The sequence below is a fragment of the Mytilus californianus genome, unplaced genomic scaffold (genome assembly GCF_021869535.1).
Source record: "Mytilus californianus isolate M0D057914Y unplaced genomic scaffold, xbMytCali1.0.p SCAF_12, whole genome shotgun sequence".
Taxonomy (NCBI): Eukaryota; Metazoa; Mollusca; class Bivalvia; order Mytilida; family Mytilidae; genus Mytilus; species Mytilus californianus.
In genome coordinates this window covers 40029974-40048068 of record NW_026262604.1, presented here as the reverse complement: position 1 = coordinate 40048068, position 18095 = coordinate 40029974, and the positions used below count along the sequence as shown (strand labels likewise).

The 18095-nt window shown below is 34.4% G+C and overlaps 1 protein-coding gene across 1 annotated transcript; it reads left to right on the top strand.

Moving 5' to 3' along the window:
- The first annotated feature begins 206 nt into the window (after nucleotides 1–206).
- LOC127721807 (adenosine 5'-monophosphoramidase HINT1-like) lies at nucleotides 207–16943 on the top strand. Its single transcript, XM_052228615.1, has 3 exons — nucleotides 207–366; nucleotides 13395–13499; nucleotides 16580–16943. Exons 1-3 carry the CDS (start codon nucleotides 256–258, stop codon nucleotides 16742–16744), a joined length of 381 nt encoding a protein of 126 aa, XP_052084575.1. The 5' UTR covers nucleotides 207–255; the 3' UTR covers nucleotides 16745–16943.
- The last annotated feature ends 1152 nt before the right edge of the window (nucleotides 16944–18095 follow it).

The window sequence follows — 18095 nt, the reverse complement described above, 5'->3', positions numbered from 1 at the left end:
TCGTTGTCTTGCCATGATATCAAATTTAGATAATCTTTTACTATATTGTATTTTAAGAATAAAGAACGACGACCCATGATTTCTTTTTATTTTCTGAATATTTTTTTTGATATTGTGGGCACTTTCCTATATGTTGCTATATTCTTTGGCCCACTGGTTATTAGCTTTATTGATTTTCATGGTCCATCGCATCAGCATTCGGTAAGCTTCGGCTGATTCCGGTACCCGACGATCCAGTTTTGCAGAGAAGCCGGCATGGCCTCAGAAACAGAAAAGGCACAAACTGCACAACCAGGAGGAGATACAATATTTGGGAAAATTATTAGGGGTGAAATACCAACTAAATTTATCTATGAGGATGAGCAGGTAAACCAAAACACTAACATGACTAGATGACAACATACGCGCAAAATACAGTCTACTTTCGGTTTCTCTGTACGTTTCTAAAACATTCTAAAATGGTGGGTTGAACCTGGTTTTCGCACAATAACTTTAGATTAAGTGAATGGATTTCTATGAAATTTTACCATAAGGTTCAATGCCACAAAAAGAAGGTTGGGATTGATTTTGGGGGTTATGGTACCAACAGTTAAGGAATTAGGGGCCAAAAATAAGCATTTTTGTAACTTCCAGACTATAACTTGTGTGTTAGTGTATGTATGTATGTACTTCGAGATTCAGCCAGCGTAGACGCACCCCTTTATTGACTGCAAGGGTACAGCGGATCCATGTACACTCCCTAAGGATTAATGGAGATGTGTCCTTTACAATATTAACCCACCACCAGAACAATCCCCACCCCAACACCGCCCAAGGGAGCATGTAGGACACCGGGGAGTCTGTTATTATGGTGGAGGAAGCCAAGGTACTCGGAGAGAACCACCGGGCTTCTCGGTGGGAACCGACAACCCAAGAGATTTCAGAAGATTGATCTCCAGGTCAAGCTGGGAACAAATTGACCTACCGAGGCCCCGAAGTATCCAATCTAGTTTAAACTCCGGTCTGGATACCAGAGATGTGTGTGGGAGGTTGAAAATCACCCTACTGATGTACTGAAAATTCGACGTCTCGAGTGAGAATCGAACTCGGGACCTTCAGCACTGTAGCCATCAGTCTTAACCACTAGACCACGAACCCACATAGATCTCTCTGACATTGTACCACAAGGTTCCATATCACAAAGGGAATGCTGGGATTGATTTGGGGGGTAATTACCTCAAAATTTTAGGAATTAGGGACCAAAAAAGGGGCAAAATACCAGCATTTTTCTAGTTTCATGACAATAACTTGTGTGTAAGTGTATGGATCTTTCTGAAATTGTACTACAAGATGGAATTGAGTTTGGGGGTAATTACAATGTACCCAAAAAGTTTAGGAATAAGGGGCCAAAAATAAGCATTTTTCTAGTTTCTAGACAATAACTTGTGTTCAAGTGTATGAATCTCTCTGAAGTTGTACTGCAAGGTACCATACCTCAAAGTGAAGGCTGGGATGGATGTTGGGGTAATTGCCTCAAAATTTTAGGAATTAGGGGCCAAAAAGGGGCAAAAAACAAGCATTTTTCTAGTTTCAGGACAATAACTTGTGTGTAAGTGTATGGATCTTTATGAAATTGTACTACAAGGTTCCATATCACAAAGGGAAAGCTGGGTTTGAGTTTGGGGGTAATTGCTCTAAACGTTTAGGAATTTGGGGCCGAAAAACAAGCATTTTTTCTAGTTTCCAGACAATAACTTGTGTTCAAGTGTATGGATCTCTCTGAAATTGTACTGCAAGGTACTATACCACAAATGGAAGGCTGGGATTGAGTTTGGGGGTGATGAATCATAAGGGGGTTCAAAAATTTGGGGGGGGGGGGGGGGAGGGAGAGGTGAAATTTAGGGGTTGAGGGGGTAAAAAAGAAATTGTGGGGCCAATTTTTTTTTTCATTTCAGTTTCAGAAAATAAAAAGAAAATTTCTTCAAATATTATTTATTTTTTGCCAAAAAAAGGGGGGGTGAATTTGGTTTTTTTTTTTTGGGGGGGGGGGGTTCATTTTTGCAACAGCATAGTGTATTGCACAAAAGCAAAAAATTGAATATAAATTCAAATCATATAACCAATTCTAAGTTCTTTGACTACAGTTACTTGGTGTCAGAAACCTTTTATGTGTCAAATATTTATTTACAATCCAAATTCAGACCTGCATCAAGCGCGAATATTGTGTCCATTTTTGCCCCAACTGTTCAGGGTTGGACCTCTGCGGTTGTATCCAGCTGCGCTCAGCGAAGCATTTTATTTGTATTTCTTCGAGTAATTTAACCAAAATGATTAAGTCGACATATTCTGCTGCTCTATGATGACAACATTATCTTCTGAGAATCAATTCCGAGAATAGAGATTGATTACGAGAAGGGCATAAAATATTCGGGTTACGAGTAATAGGCGGTGTCTTAGAATGCAAATCGCAGTATGTCACAAAATTCAGTGATTAGAAAACTGTGGATTTTTTTATTTATACAATGACTTCTTGTCAGGAAATTTGACTGTGAATGATATCCAAAGTGCAAGAATCATGGAACACAGTGGTACAAAAACACGAATCGAATAAATAAATTGACACAAGCGGGAACTTGTGGGATTTATGACGGTATTATTAATTAAAAAGGTCGGCCAACTAACAAAATGTATTATAGCAAGTCCTTAGATGTACAACATGGCTGTCCTTTTTAGCTCACCAGGGCCCAAAGGGCCCCATGTGAGCTTATGCCATCACTTGGCGTCCGTCGTCGTCGTCTGTCGTAGTAAACTATTTCAAAAATCTTCTCCTCTGAAACTACTGGCCCAATACCTTCAAACTTTAAAGAAATGTTCCTTAGGGTATGTAGTTTATAAATTGTATCCGAAGTTTTGATCCATCGTCAAACATGGCCGCCATGGCTAAAAATAGAACATAGGGGTCAAATGCAGTTTTTGGTTTATATCTTTATATCTCAAAAACTAAAGCTTTTAGAGCAAATCTGACATGGGGTTAAATTGTTCAATTGGTCAACATCTATCAGCTCTGAAATTTTCAGACGAATCGAACAACCCATTGTTGGGTTGCTGCCACCGAATTGGTAGTTTTAACAAAATTTTGCAGTTTTTGGTTATTATTTTGAATATTATTATAGATATATATAAACTGTAAGCAGCAATAATGTTCAGCAAAGTAAGATCTACAAAAAAGTTAATATGACCAAAATTGTCAATTGACCCCTTAAGGAGTTATTGCCCTTTAAAGACAATTATACACAATTTGTTCATCAAGTTTGCTAACATTTAAAAATCTTCCCCTCTGAAACTACTGGGCCAATTACCTTCAAACTTTAACTAAATGTTCCTTAGGGTATCTTGTTTATAAATTGTATCCGAAGTTTGTATCCATTGACAAACATGGCCACCATGGCTAAAAATAGAACATAAGGGTCAAATGCAGTTTTTGGCTTATATCTCAAAAACTAAATCTTTTAGAGCAAATGTGACAGGTGTAAAATTGTTTAATTGGTCAAGATCTATTGGCTCTGAAATTTTCAGACGAATCGAACAACCCATTGTTGGGTTGCTGCCACCGAATTGGTAGTTTTAACAAAATTTTGCAGTTTTTTGTTATTATTTTGAATATTATTATAGATATATATAAACTGTAAGCAGCAATAATGTTCAGCTAAGTAAGATCTACAAAAAAGTTAAAATGACCATAATTGTCAATTGACACCTTAAGGAGTTATTGCTCTTTAAAGACAATTTTACACAATTTGTTCATCAAGTTTGCTAACATTTAAAAATCTTCTCCTCCGAAACTACTAGGCAAATTACCTTCAAACTTTAACTAAATGTTCCTTAGGGTATCTTGTTTATAAATTGTATCCCAAGTTTATATCCATCGACAAACATGGCCGCCATGGCTAAAACTGGAACATAAGGGTCAAATGCAGTTTTTGGCTTATACATGTTATATCTCAAAAACTAAATCTTTTAGAGCAAATCTGACAGGGGTAAAATTTTTTAATTGGTCAAGATCTATCGGCCCTGATATTATCAGACGAATTGAACAACCCATTGTTGGTATGCTGCCACAGAATTGGTAGTTTTAACAAAATTTTGCAGTTTTTTGTTATTATTTTGAATATTATTATAGATATATATAAACTGTAAGCAGCAATAATGTTCAGCAAAGTAAGATCTACAAAAAAGTTAATATGATCAAAATTGTCAATTGACCCCTTAAGGAGTTATTGCCCTTTAAAGACAATTTTACACAATTTGTTCATCAAGTTTGCTAACATTTAAAAATCTTCTCCTCTGAAATTCAGGTGTGCGATTCAGGCTCTTGAGAGTCTCTTGTTTGACAAACAGCAAACACCTTCTGTCCCCAGTCCCTCAATAGAGTCATTAAACAATTTCTTTTTGGTTAAGTCCTTGTTTTACATTGTAATTATATTTGCACCTTGCATAATAATCTGAAAAGCACCAACCCTAGTATTTTCATCACAGTTTGAGTTTTCATTTCACTCTGTTCTCATAATACTTGTGTTGCATACCAATGCATATGCTTCATTTTATGGGCACTACAAACCATAGCTTATAAATCAATATAAATTTGATGTAGGTAGTCTAAAAGAGAGCATTTCTCCACGTTTTTGCCAAATACCAAATAAAGGTTTCTAAAGCGGCAATTACATGTAGAACAGTGGTTGCCAATCAAAAATATGTATTTAAGAATCTGAAAGATTATGTAGAACATTATATATACATGATAAAAGCTAATTATTACCCTACCTTGCATATGAAGAACAAGCCACAAAAGGGTTTCGGAGGAAATAAAAATTAAATAATAAAATTTTTGCGGTCGTATATTGGTATGAAGGCGGTGTCGTCATCCGAAAACACATTGGTTTTTTGCACAATAACTTTAGTTTAAGTGAATGGATCTCTATGAAATTTTACCATAAGATTCAATACCACAAAAGGAAGGTTGGGGGTTATGGTACCAACAGTTAAGGAATTAAGGGCCAAAAATAAGCATTTTTCTAGTTTCCAGACAATATCTTGTGAAACGGTGTATGGATCTCTCTGAAATTATACCACAATTTTCCATACCACAAAGGGATGGTTAGGATTTGCTTTGGGGGGTTATGGCTCAAACTGTTTAGGAATTAAGGGGAAAAAAGGGGGAAAACAAGGGTGTCCTGGTTAATGGACAAATACTTTAGTACAAAACATAATTTAAAGCAGTGTAAGCAGGGGTTAAAAAATTGTGTTACAGCTCCCTAGCCCAGGACTTGTTGGTAGCAGGATTTTACTAGCCCTGTTAGTAGAACTGCTAGCCAATCAAAACTGGCCTGCTAGCCCGAGTATGCCTTACAGAAATTGGTGCATAATACATAGTAGGTGTCCTTTGTTTTGAATGCGGCAGTATACACTGTATCTAATAAAATAAATTAAATAAATTTTTGTTTTATTAATTATAACAAGGATCTCTAGACATCTTTTTGGATATCCCTTGTACTATGGGTTGTTAAATATTTTCGGGCACAGAACACATGTTCATTGGTCTTGTCATGTGAAACCAGTGGTTCAATTCGTATATTTGTTGTTCCCACATACAAAGCAAGCTTTTTATAAATCAGCGTGAACAGGAAAATAACGGCAATATTCACAAAACATCATCTCTTGTTTATCATCAGTAACAGCCGACCTTGCACATTGGCAATCTTTCTGTCCATGACACTATAAATGTTTTTTCCCGCTTTTCCTGGTCGTATTTGGCATTTTTTGTGATGAATTTTCAGCCTCATTACCCCTTTCATCTACCGTTTTTCGTTTTGAAACTGACAAAGTTCCTGTGGTGGCCATACTAAACCATTTAGAAATAATTTGTGCATAGTTTCAAGCTCAACAGCTGTCCCACAAGACAGGTCAATACCTATCATTACATCATACACCCAAGTACCATTAATTGAAAATCTCGGCATAAGCAATGTACAATACCCCCTGTACTGCGAAATTGATATTGAAAGTACGTGAATTGCGATCAATACATGATACCGGTCCACCCAGAGTTAGATGTTCTATTTTTAAAACGTACAAAATCGGTTCAAATTCTTGGAATCCCGGATAACCTAATTGAATCTGATTGGCTAAGATAGAATAGTGATGAGGGGATTTTCCACTTTCTATTTTGGAAATGCCAAGAATATTTTGTTACTAGTCCGTCGGGCATAATGGGTTACAAGTAATTATTGCCTGAGGTGTAAATAGTCTAGTCCCGGGCGTCGGGCTAGTGGATTTTTTAACCCCTGGTAAGGGAGGTAATTCAAATACATCATTTGTAATACCTCCCTTACACTGCTTTTAAATTATGTATAAAGTAATGGTTAATGAACAATTAAGACAATTTAAAAGCAGTGTAAGGTAGGTAATCAAAATACAACGTTTGAAAATCTACTAATTAATTTTAGTTGGCTTAATAGTAAATAAATAATATTTGGTATGTAGTTGTATACATATAATATAGGTCATTGGCACAATCCATTTCCATAGAGATTATTTAGCCGGGTCCTCTGAGTCTCAGTCATGGTCTGTTTACCTTGAAGCATTTGGGCAATAATTTGGTATTGGGACCGTTTCCGATAATGATAGAAAAGTGATAAAATATTGTATTTTGTTGAGAGAAATTGTTGCTCCACCATCAAATGCTATTATTTCTATTAAACTAGAGGTGCTTTCTAATCTCCCCTAGAGAGAACTTGAAATAAACAAATATTTAAGATTATTCAGCCACTTTTGTATGTCGTTTCTTAGCGTTATTTTCGCTTCCAAAGTGCGTAACGCTGCCCGATTTAAAGATAATCTTCGCCTGCAAAATCGTAACTTTTGCTTTCAAATAATAAAGAACATCGATCAAAAAGAATAGTCAGAAGAAATTGCCGAGAACTATAACTATTTTTGTAGCAGGTGTAAGAAAAGTAGCGTTACTTTGGTTTCCGATTTCATAACGCAAATTTTAGATGGTGTAGTCTGCTTTATTGTAATTAAATTCTTCATAACAATATGCAAATGTGAACTCTCGCGAGATGTTCAAACAGGTAAATCAGTGATTATTTACATTCTAGTTTTGATCTTCGTAATAATTAAGTTAGAAAATGACTTTATGCGTTACATTTCACACGAAACAGAAGTCCAGTTATTTACATTTTATTTATTAGAATTGTTTTCGTCGTTCAGTCCAAATCATTTCCGGTCATACGTGAAACATGTGGCGAACATGTGATTAAGCGCTTACGGCCAAGTATATGAAATATTAGGCCTAAACATCGTTTTTGTTTCCAACGGGATAGTAGCAAGCACATTCTGTAGACTGTTTTCATATTGTTTAAAAAAGGAAAATACGATTTTCAAAGAGATCGCGACGGGGGTCTATTATTTGTCCTACGTGCATAATGTTACATACTATCTTCAGTGAAAATAAATGCCCAATGACTTGACAAAATTGATTTCTTATTCGAGGGACGTTACAACACACTTTGTTTCCGGATAACGATGAAAAGATTCCTTGGAGAATTCATTCAACATTGCGTCTCTTATCATTCTGCCGATGCTCGTTGAATTGATTTTGCTTTAGCAGTAAATTGTACTTGATATTTTAGGTAAATGAAGATAATTTTAAAAAAAATACATGTTTAGATACCGTTACACTTGGAATGTACAGAGTTGGTATCTTTGTCACAATTTTTTTTTTTTTAATTTTAATAATATTCAGCAAACATTTTTCAAAAATGCAATAATATTGTCAAAGGAGAAGTAAACTTTTACCATGCATGACTTAAAAGGAAGTACTTTATCGATTTTAGCCCACTAAAGAAGGTTAACATGTGGAAACCATGTAGATGGTGTACATGTCACAAATATCACATGATGCCTACTATAAGATTTTAGTTCCAAGTTAAAAGTTTTTTTACTTTACTGGATCAATAGGAATTTGACATTGGAATTAATTGTATAAAACTGGAATTTCAAAACCAATAATTACATTTTTTTGGCTAAAACATCAAGATACAACGATTATGATATCCTGTATCAATTAAGAAAACGTGGAAATTTCGGAATAAATTGCACTATTTTTTTTCAAAACAAACACATATTTAGGAGTGTTATAGTAACATGAGTAATACAATGTACTATTACATTTAAGACAGATTTTAACCAGAGATGCAAATCTAAATGCATAAGTATGCCAGTAGTAAATCAATACATGGAAACCGCCAATGTTGTATCCAGTTCAGTTGTATGCCTCACAATTTCATAGCTTTTCAAAAGTGTTATTTCCCTTCAGGTAAGTAGTGCCGGTTCACTGCCTGCATGGCCAATATATCAAAACACTTTTCTTTTCAACTTAAAAGTAACATTTTGCTTTGAAAATATGTTCACCTATATCAAATTTGCCATGATAAAACATTGCATGAAATAACATGTCACTTTAATGTTGACATGTAAAATAAGCTTTTTACAGTTGCCCTTGCTGAAAGGAACTATAGGGTTCTGTTTAATCTAAGGACTTGTGACTTTGAAGATCGGTCATAATTTGTATTGAATGATAAGAAGGTACAATCAAACTTGTGACCTTTAGAGAAAAGAGCCCAATAACAACTTACCAGAATTTTTTTAATCAAATTTATATATTTGTGGTCACAAATTTTGGAAAGAAATTGAGTGAAATAAACCGGGCTATTCTTTTTGGTAAATCAGGTTTTTGGTTATATTTCTGTAATCCATGGTACTTAATTGTAATTTTCCAGCAGTTGTAATGAATGGGTGTGAACAATTATAGGATTTCATTGAATTTCTATACACCCACAAAATTATGTTTTGTAAATGGAATCTTGTCTATATAAAAAAGAAGATGTGGTATGATTGCCAATTAGACAACTCTCCACAAGAGACCAAATGACACAGAAATTTACAGCTGAGCTATAGGTCACCGTACGGCCTTCAACAATGAGCAAAGCCCATACCACATAGTCAGCTATAAAAGGTCCTGAAATCACAAATGTAAAACAATTCAAACTTTTATTGGATATAAGAAGATGTGGTATGAGTGCCAATGAGACAACTCTCCATCCAAGTCAAAATTTATTAAAGTAAACCAATATAGGTCAAAGTATGGTCTTCAACACGGAGCCTTGTCTCACACGGAACAGCAAGCTATAAAGGGCCCCAAAAATTACTAGTGTTAAACCATTCAAATGGGAAAACCAACAGTCTAATTTATATAAAAACATGCAATTTTACAAAAAGCAAGGGACAGGGTGGACATTGCAAGATACTACATATACTATGGATAAAATGGACATCAAAATCATTAAGGATAGCATATTTTGGTATTAATATTGATTCAATCATAGGGTCTTTGCATCGGAAATAAACACATTTATTCTAAAACCAGTTGTTGGCATGATACAGGTTATGTTCTTCTCATATATTTTATGATGGTATGATACTAAACCCCTAACGGGAGGGATTGTACTTGATTTTCATATGATGAAGACCTAATCTTTCAAGTTAATTGAGGTTTGGAGCTGGCATGTCAGTAACTGCTAGTAGTCCTTTGTTCATTTATGTATCATTGTCATTTTGCTTAGTTTCTTTTGTTACCTATTCTGACATCGGACTCAGACTTCTTTTAAACTGAGTTTTACTGTGCGTATTGCTATGTGTTTCTTTTTTCTACATTGACTTGATGTATAGGGTGAGAGTTGAGATCTCACAAAACATGTTTAACCCCGCTGCATTTTTGGGCCTGTCCCAAGTCGGGAGCCTCTGGCTTTTGTTAGTCTTGTATCTTTTTAATTTTAGTTCATTTATATGTTTTGGAGTTTAGTGTGACATCCATTTTCACTGAACTAGCACACAATTTTATTTAGGGGCCAGCTGAGGACCACCTCCGGGTGCGGGATTTTCTCGCTGCATTGAAGACGCATTGGTGGACTTCGGCTGTTGTCTGCTCTTTGGTCGGGTTGTTGTCTCTTTGACATATTCCCCATTTCCATTCTCAATTTTATTTTTATCACTAACATATTGGATGTTCCAAACATTAATATGTTTGTTGGATCACGCTTTTTGTTTTGTGTTCAATAAAATTTAGAAATTTAAAATGTCCTGCATCTTTTCAATTGAATCAAAAGTGGGAGCTGAGAAAGTGCCTCCCAACACCCCCATACATTCAGTTCTGGAACAGCCCTTTATAGAAAAGTACATTATATAAGATAAGTAGCACTAGCTAGATCTCCCAGTTTATACAGTGCTTGAATTTTCTGGTTAGTGACGCATAAGCACAAAGTGTAAACCATGCAATTGTGTTACAGAGCTAGCTAGCACACTGCATTGGGTTTCTAAGGGTTAATAGGCACATGTGCTACATATAAAAGTGTATAAGAATTATAACAAAAAGCAAGAGAAAATTCATTGGTAGTCAAAATCAGTTGGCGCCCAAAAATAATTTATTTTAGTGACACCCTTGTTTCTATATTCTCATAGTTTTTATTGGAAAAAATTATCAAAAACAGTCCTAAATTTAAAAACCAAAATTATAAGTAACATTATCAAGAAAAAGTTTACTGTTCAGATTATTTTAAGCTGATTTTCCAATAAAATAAAACTAAAAAAAAATGCTTTCGGTTTCTTATGGTTTCCTGTCTCATTTAAAAAAATCCATAATTTAACATTGAAAATAGATTTTAAATATTATCATGAAGCAAGTAACACTAGTAATTGTGTTCATTTATGTCTTTTGAAATAAATTATACAAAATAAAGAAAATAAAGTTTTGTTTCTTGTTTGGTTTCCTGTCACGAAAACGGTGAATCACAATGGATTAATTTTTGCTCGAAAAACCCACTTGTTCCATTAATACTATTATCACACCAACACAACACACAGAATAAAAGTTAAAGTTTTAGAACTTAAAAAAAAAGATACAAAAAAGAAACCAAAGGCCAAATACCAAATAATTGCCCATTTGCAAAGTTTATATATATTAAAGTTTGTAATTAGGTTAGTTGATGAGAAATATGATTTCGGTATGCAGTTATCTAAGCTTTTGCATATATCTGATTTCCATTGGACCTGTACCTTCAGTCATGGTACATTGACTTTGAATATTTTGCATGTAAAAATATTGTTGTTTTGAATTCAACATTTGCATTTTACTAACAAATTACATACAGGCAAGACATAGCTATGACAGTTTATCTAATAAATTGTACAATTTTATAAAAAATACATTTTCAGCACTTTCAAATTATAACCCAATTGAGGGATTGTGAATCATTTAAGATGACAGTTCAAAATTTGGCTGGTTGTACCCAACATGTTTAACCATATTAAGCAAGAATTTTCATATTTGACTGTTGTGCCAATTTTTTACAGTTAAAATTTATTATTACTCCCAGAGGCAGATTTTTTTTAACCTTAACAGTATTTCCTGTCTTTGAATTATTTGTCAATACAAAATTTTGAAGAAGAAGCTTATCAAGAACATTGTTAATTCAGTTGGCTGCATCTACTTAGCCTATTATCAGATTTTGCCTAAAAAACAGGATTGGTCACCGAGAACAATCTTTTGAATTTTTTGTAAAATTATTTATCATGTTTATAAAAACATTCATCTCATGCATAACATTCAAAAGTATGAATCCTGATTTTACATTAAAAACATAAGTTTAGTGATTCTATCATCACACACAATGACTTAATGTCTTAGCCACCATCATTGAATGTGGAAGAGCAGGTTCATTTCTTATTTGAGTGTCCTTGTCTATTGACTATTTAATTTTTCCCTAAAAAAATGTAAAACATTTCTCATTTGTCCTTTGATTAAAAATCAATTTGGTTATCATGGTTATTGGTAACTTGGAAGAAAAAAAAATATAATCATGATGTTAAATGTTGAAATTAAATTGTATGTTGTGAACTTATTTGATAAGACAGAAGAAATGTTAACAATTAAGCCTAATGCATATCTTTGCTGAACGTTCATTCTATATAAACTGTATGATTTACTTTTTTTACTCCCCAGGAAGAAATAACTAGAACTGATAAAATTTAACTACGGTATAATACTATATTTGTCGGGGTTTTTAGCTCACCCCCATGTGAGCTTATGCCATCACTTGGCGTCCGTCGTCTGTCGTCGTAAACTATTCCAAAAATCTTCTCCTCTGAAACTACTGGGCCAATTACCTTCAAACTTTAACTAAATGTTCCTTAGGGTATCTAGTTTATAAATTGTATCCAACGTTTTGATCCATCGACAAACATGGCCCCCATGGCTAAAAATAGAACATAGGGGTCAAATGCAGTTTCCTTAGGGTATCTTGTTTATAAATTGTATCATAAGTTTGTATCCAAAGTTTGTATTCATCGACAAACATGGCCGCCTTCGCTAAAAATAGAGCATAAGGGGCAAATGCAGTTTTTGGCTTATATCTCAAAAACTAAATCTTTTAGAGCAAATGTGACAGGGGTAAAATTGTTCAATTGGTCAAGATCTATCGGCCCTGAAATTTTCAGACGAATTGAACAACCCAATGTTGGGTTGCTGCCACCGAATTGGTAGTTTTAACAAAATTTTACAGTTTTTTGTTATTATTTTGAATATTATTATAGATATATATAAACTGTAAGCAGCAATAATGTTCAGCAAAGTAAGATCTACAAAAAAGTTAATATGACCAAAATTGTCAATTGACCCCTTAAGGAGTTATTGCCCTTTAAAGACAATTTTACACAATTTGTTCATCAAGTTTGCTAACATTTAAAATCTTCTCCTCTGAAATACAGGTGGGCGATTCAGGCTCTTGAGAGCCTCTTGTTTTTCCCATTCTTTATGTTCAATATGCAATTATAAAAATCATTTTCTGTTTATTTGTTTTTTTAGTTATGAATGATTGTACTGCTCTACTCAGGGCACTATAATTTGATTATAAAGGTATGTTTAACTTTATATCTGTGTGGTTTGGTAAAATTGAAGAAATTTCTTTTTCAGTTATGGGTTGACAGTTTTACTGACAATGAATACTGTAAATTCAGAAATTATTGCGAGATTTTTATTAATGCGACTTGGTATTAAAGTACATGAAGTATCGCAATGATAAGAACTCGCATTCTGATATCTGATACATAATTATCTGTATGCAGTTTTTCTCGAAATCGCAATATTTAATCTCGCATTTTTGTCCATTCTTCAAAATTCGCAATAATTTCTTAATTTACTGTAGTTAATTTAGTAATATCAGTTCATAAAGGAGTCAGACACACACAAAAAACAGTCTACATGTTTCTTAGAATTAAAATATCAAACTGTATCTTTTCAGTGTGTAGCCTTCAATGACATCGGTGCTCAAGCTCCAACACATTTCCTAGTTATACCAAAGAAACCAATTGTTAAGTTATCTGATGCTGAAGATTCTGATGAACAGGTAATTATATGTTATTTTTATGTTTAGCATGTTAATTGTGTTGCCTTCCATGATATAGCACCTGAAGCTCCAACCCATTTCCTTGTCCTACCTAAGAAACCTCTAACTAGGCCTGCAGAGACAGAAGACTCTGATGAATAGGTAATACATGATATAGTACCTGAAGCTCCAACCCATTTCCTTGTCCTACCTAAGAAACCCCTGACCAGGCCTGCTGAGACTGAAGACTCTGATGAAAAGGTAATACATGATATAGCACCTGAAGCTCCAACCCATTTCTTGTCCTTCCTAAGAAACCTCTAACCAGGCCTGCAGAGGCTGAAGATGGCCACTTAACATTAATGTATACTTGTTCAGTGAAATGGACGCCACACTAAACTCAGGAACATACAAATGAACCAAAACTACAAAAACAGACAATACTAACGAAGGCTAGAGATTCCTGACTTGTTTGCTTATTGTCTAGTGAAGAACATTTCATGCATATCCTGGAAGACAACAAATTAACCATAAATGAAAAAGGTAGGTTTTCTAGTAAGTGGACAAGGAGTATGAAATCTAAACTGCCACTAAAAAAAGGGTTTGCTGGATTATAAGCTGATATTTTTCCCTGCAACAGACTAGCCACCGGCCAACGGTACCATTAGTATTATTCATCAAATAAAATTAGCTTCAGCGACACGTATCACACTAGTTCTAATTGTACGTATTTTCAAATGGGGCCTCAGTGGCAGAGTGGTCAAAGTAGTTCATCTACAGTGGTAACTAGCCTGTCAACACTGAGGTTGTGTGTTGGAACTCTGCTTCTGCAAGGTGTGTTAGACTCTGTAAAAACTTGCTGTAAAGCATTATTAAGGTGAATTACTTAAGCTTGACACAATCAAATATGAATGTGACTACAGTGAGTAAAACCAGTCTGTGGAGTTATTGTACACAAGGAAATTAAAATCATTCTAAAATGAAGTTTATGTGCATCTGTTCAATTTTCAATTATAAAACGGTTAATTTTATACGACCGCAAAAAAAATTGTGTCCGTATATTGCTATCATGTTGTCGTCGTCGTCCCAAAACATTTGGTTTCCGGACAATAACTTTAGTATAAGGGAATAGATCTCTATGAAATTTAACCACAATGTTCAATAGCACAAAAGGAAGGTTGGGATTGTCTTTGGGGGTTATGGCCAAAATCGTTCAGGAATTAGGGGCCAAAAAAGGGGGGGAAAGGTTTTTCTGGTTAATGGACAATTACTTAAGTATTAGTCTATGGATCTCTACGAAATTGAAACACAAAGTTCCATACCACAAAGGGAAGGTTGGGTTTGACTTTTGGGGTTTTGGCTCAAATCGTTCAGGAATAAGGGGCAAAAAGGGGGGAGGGGGAAGAAAAAGGTTTTTCTGGTTTCCGGACAAATACTTAAGTATTAGTCTATGGATCTCTATGAAATAGTACCACAAGGTTCCATACCACACACAGAAGGTTGGGGTCGATTTTGTGGGTTGTGGCTTTAATTGTTCAGAAACTAGAGGCCAAATAGGGGCCAAAAACAAGACTTTTCTAATACTGGTTAATCTGGTTCTAACTTGAATTATTTCTGATCTATATAAAGAAAAAAAAAATACTGATATGGCAAGAGATAAAAACACCAAACAGGGTGTGTAAATTATTTCATGTATATTTAGTTTGTAAACAGATTTACTAAGTATTGCACAACATCAAGAAATCTTTAATTGGAAATAAATAGAAATCATTTTACCAATTTCAAGGAGGATTAATTGAAAGTCTTGAATAGTTTTAGGTTTTTACCATGTATTACTATATTGGATATTTGAACATTTTTAAATAGGTCCACATTGAGGTCCAAAGGGTCCAAAATTAAGACTTTGTTTGATTTCATCAAAAACTGAATTCTAATGGTTCTATGATATGCTGAATCAAACTATGCATTCAGATTTTTAATTGTGGGCCCTGTTTCAAATTAGTCCATATTAAGGTCCAAAGGGTCCAAAATTAAACTTTTGTTTGAATTCATGTTTTTTTTTTATATGCTGAATCTAACCATGGAATTGGTTTTTGTATATTGGACCATTAAGTAGATTAAATGTCCCATTTCAAATTTTTAAATTATCTGACCAAATTTATTCTGTGTCAGAAATCTATAATGTGTCAAATATTTAATCACTATCCAAATTCAGAGCTGTATCAAGCTTGAATATTGTGTCTTTACTTGCCCCAACTGGTTAGAGTCCGACCTCTGCGGTCGTATCCAGTTGCTCCATGCGAAGTGCATTTTTATGCCCCACCTAGGGGCATTATATTTTTCTGTCTGTGAGTCCGTCCGTTCATTCATTCGTCCGTCTGTCTGTCCCACTTCAGGTTAAAGTTTTTGGTCAAGGTAGTTTTTGATGAAGTTGAAGTCCAATCAAGTTGAAACTTAGTACACATGTTCCCTATGATATGATCTTTCTAATTTTAATTCCAAATTAGGATTTTGACCCCACTTTCATGGTCCAATGAGCATAGAAAATGAAAGTGCGAGTGGGGCATCTGTGTACTATGGACACATTCTTGTTCTAGAATGTTTTTGCTTCCATTTATCAAAATGGTTGCCTTTCGTCTCATAGGTCTGCTTCAAAGTACAAAAGTTCTAAATTTTCCTATTATATTATGTATATAGAATCAAAATTATTATTTAATGTCATGCTCTATGCTCATTTTAACACAGGAAGGCATTTTATTTGTCAAAATATTACACACTCAGTATAAAGATATTGACAAATTTAATGCCAACTACTGTCAAAATGAGCATAGAGCATGGCTTGAAAGAAAATTGTGACTGGGCATTCATTGCATTTATAAAAGTTAAATTTACTTAAGTACTTGAAATTTTCTATAAGTATGTATGTACTGATTTCAGATTGCATGTATTTATCTCACATTGAATGGTTATCAGGGATTCATGATGATAAATGCACACATTCATTTCTGAATATTCAGCTTTTGTATATTGATAAATTGATAAACAACCTTTGAACTTCTTCAGTAGAAAAAAAATATGCATGTTTTGTTTTATTATTTCAGCTACTTGGACATTTATTGATAGTTGCTAGGAAGGTTGCTAAGGATGTAGGATTAGCTGATGGATTTAGAATCACCATTAACGATGGTGTCAAGGGAGGTCAATCTGTTTACCATCTACATGTCCATGTGATGGGTGGTCGTCAAATGGGATGGCCTCCAGGATAGATTCACTTTATTTTTGTGTTTTTATTAAGTGGACAAGACAGTAGAAGTAGTGTTTTTCAAACTGAAATTCCACATGTTTTTGAAATTTTAGAAATACTTTAGTGCTTTATATAATATAATTTATTGGTAATGTCCTACATGGTTTTTGATGCAATATTTATCTACATGTAGATTTACTCCATAAAAATCTAAAAATACATTTCTTATTTTTTTATGCCCCCGCCGTAGCGGTGGGGGCATGAAGTTTTACCTTGTCCGTCTGTACGTACGTCCCAAAATTGGTTTCCGTTCTCTAACTTGAGTTTGCCTCAACCAAATGTAATGAAACAAATACACAATGCTTATTACCACAAAACACAGATCAAATTTGAATTTTGGTGGCGTCACTTTAACTGTTCTAGAGTTATGCCCCTTTATAAATGGAAAAATTGCAAAAATTTTAGTTTCCGTTCTCTAACTTACGTTTGCCTCAACCAAATGTTATGAAACTTATACACAGTGCTTATTACCACAAAACACAGATCAAGTGTGAATTTTGGTGGCGTCACTCTAACCGTTCTAGAGTTATGCCCCTTTATTGCAAAATTTTTGTTTTCTTCTAAATATCAAGTAATTTTTAAAATTGGAGTTATCTTCCTTTGTCCATGATTATAGTTGAATCAACTACTATCAATGCTTTATACAATGCAATGTTTAATTTTGACTTCCACTGATAAAACACAGATCAAGTTGAATTTGGGTAGTGTCACTTTAACCATTATTGAGTTATGCCCCTTTATAAATCGAAAGATTGCAAAATTTTTAGTTTCCATTCTTTTACTTAAGTTTGCCCCAACCAAACATGAAACCTATACACAATATTCATTACCGCAAAAACTAAGATCAAGTACAAATTTTTTGTTTCCGTTTTTGTCTCGCCTTGACGGAGTCAAAAAGCGAGATATAGGTATGCTGTTTCCGGCTGCGGCGGCATCATCAATGTATTAGTTTGTGATTAGGTCTAGTTCATGGTGAACCAATAGTGGTAGGTCAATGATATTTGGTTTGCAGTTGTATTAGCATTGGCACATCTCATTACCATAGAGATTATTTTGCCCCGCCTCCTCAGTCAAGGTCTATTGACTTTGAAACTTTGCTTAGTTTACATGTATTAGTTTGTGATTAGGTCAGTTTATGGGGAACCACTAGTGGTAGGTCAATGATATTTGGTATGCAGTTGTATTAGCATTGGCACATCTCATTACCATGGAGATTATTTGGCCCCGTCCCCTCAGTCAAGGTCTATTGACTTTGAAACTTTGCTTAGTTTACATGTATTAGTTTGTGATTAGGTCAGTTTATGGGGAACCAC

Excerpts from the sequence above, each read along its gene's own strand:
- LOC127721807 (XM_052228615.1), top strand. The coding sequence starts at position 256 with ATGGCCTCAGAAACAGAAAAGGCACAAACTGCACAACCAGGAGGAGAT. Across the intron at positions 367-13,394 it reads TTATCTATGAGGATGAGCAG|TGTGTAGCCTTCAATGACAT; the intron begins GTAAACCAAAAC and ends GTATCTTTTCAG. Across the intron at positions 13,500-16,579 it reads CTGAAGATTCTGATGAACAG|CTACTTGGACATTTATTGAT; the intron begins GTAATTATATGT and ends TTATTATTTCAG.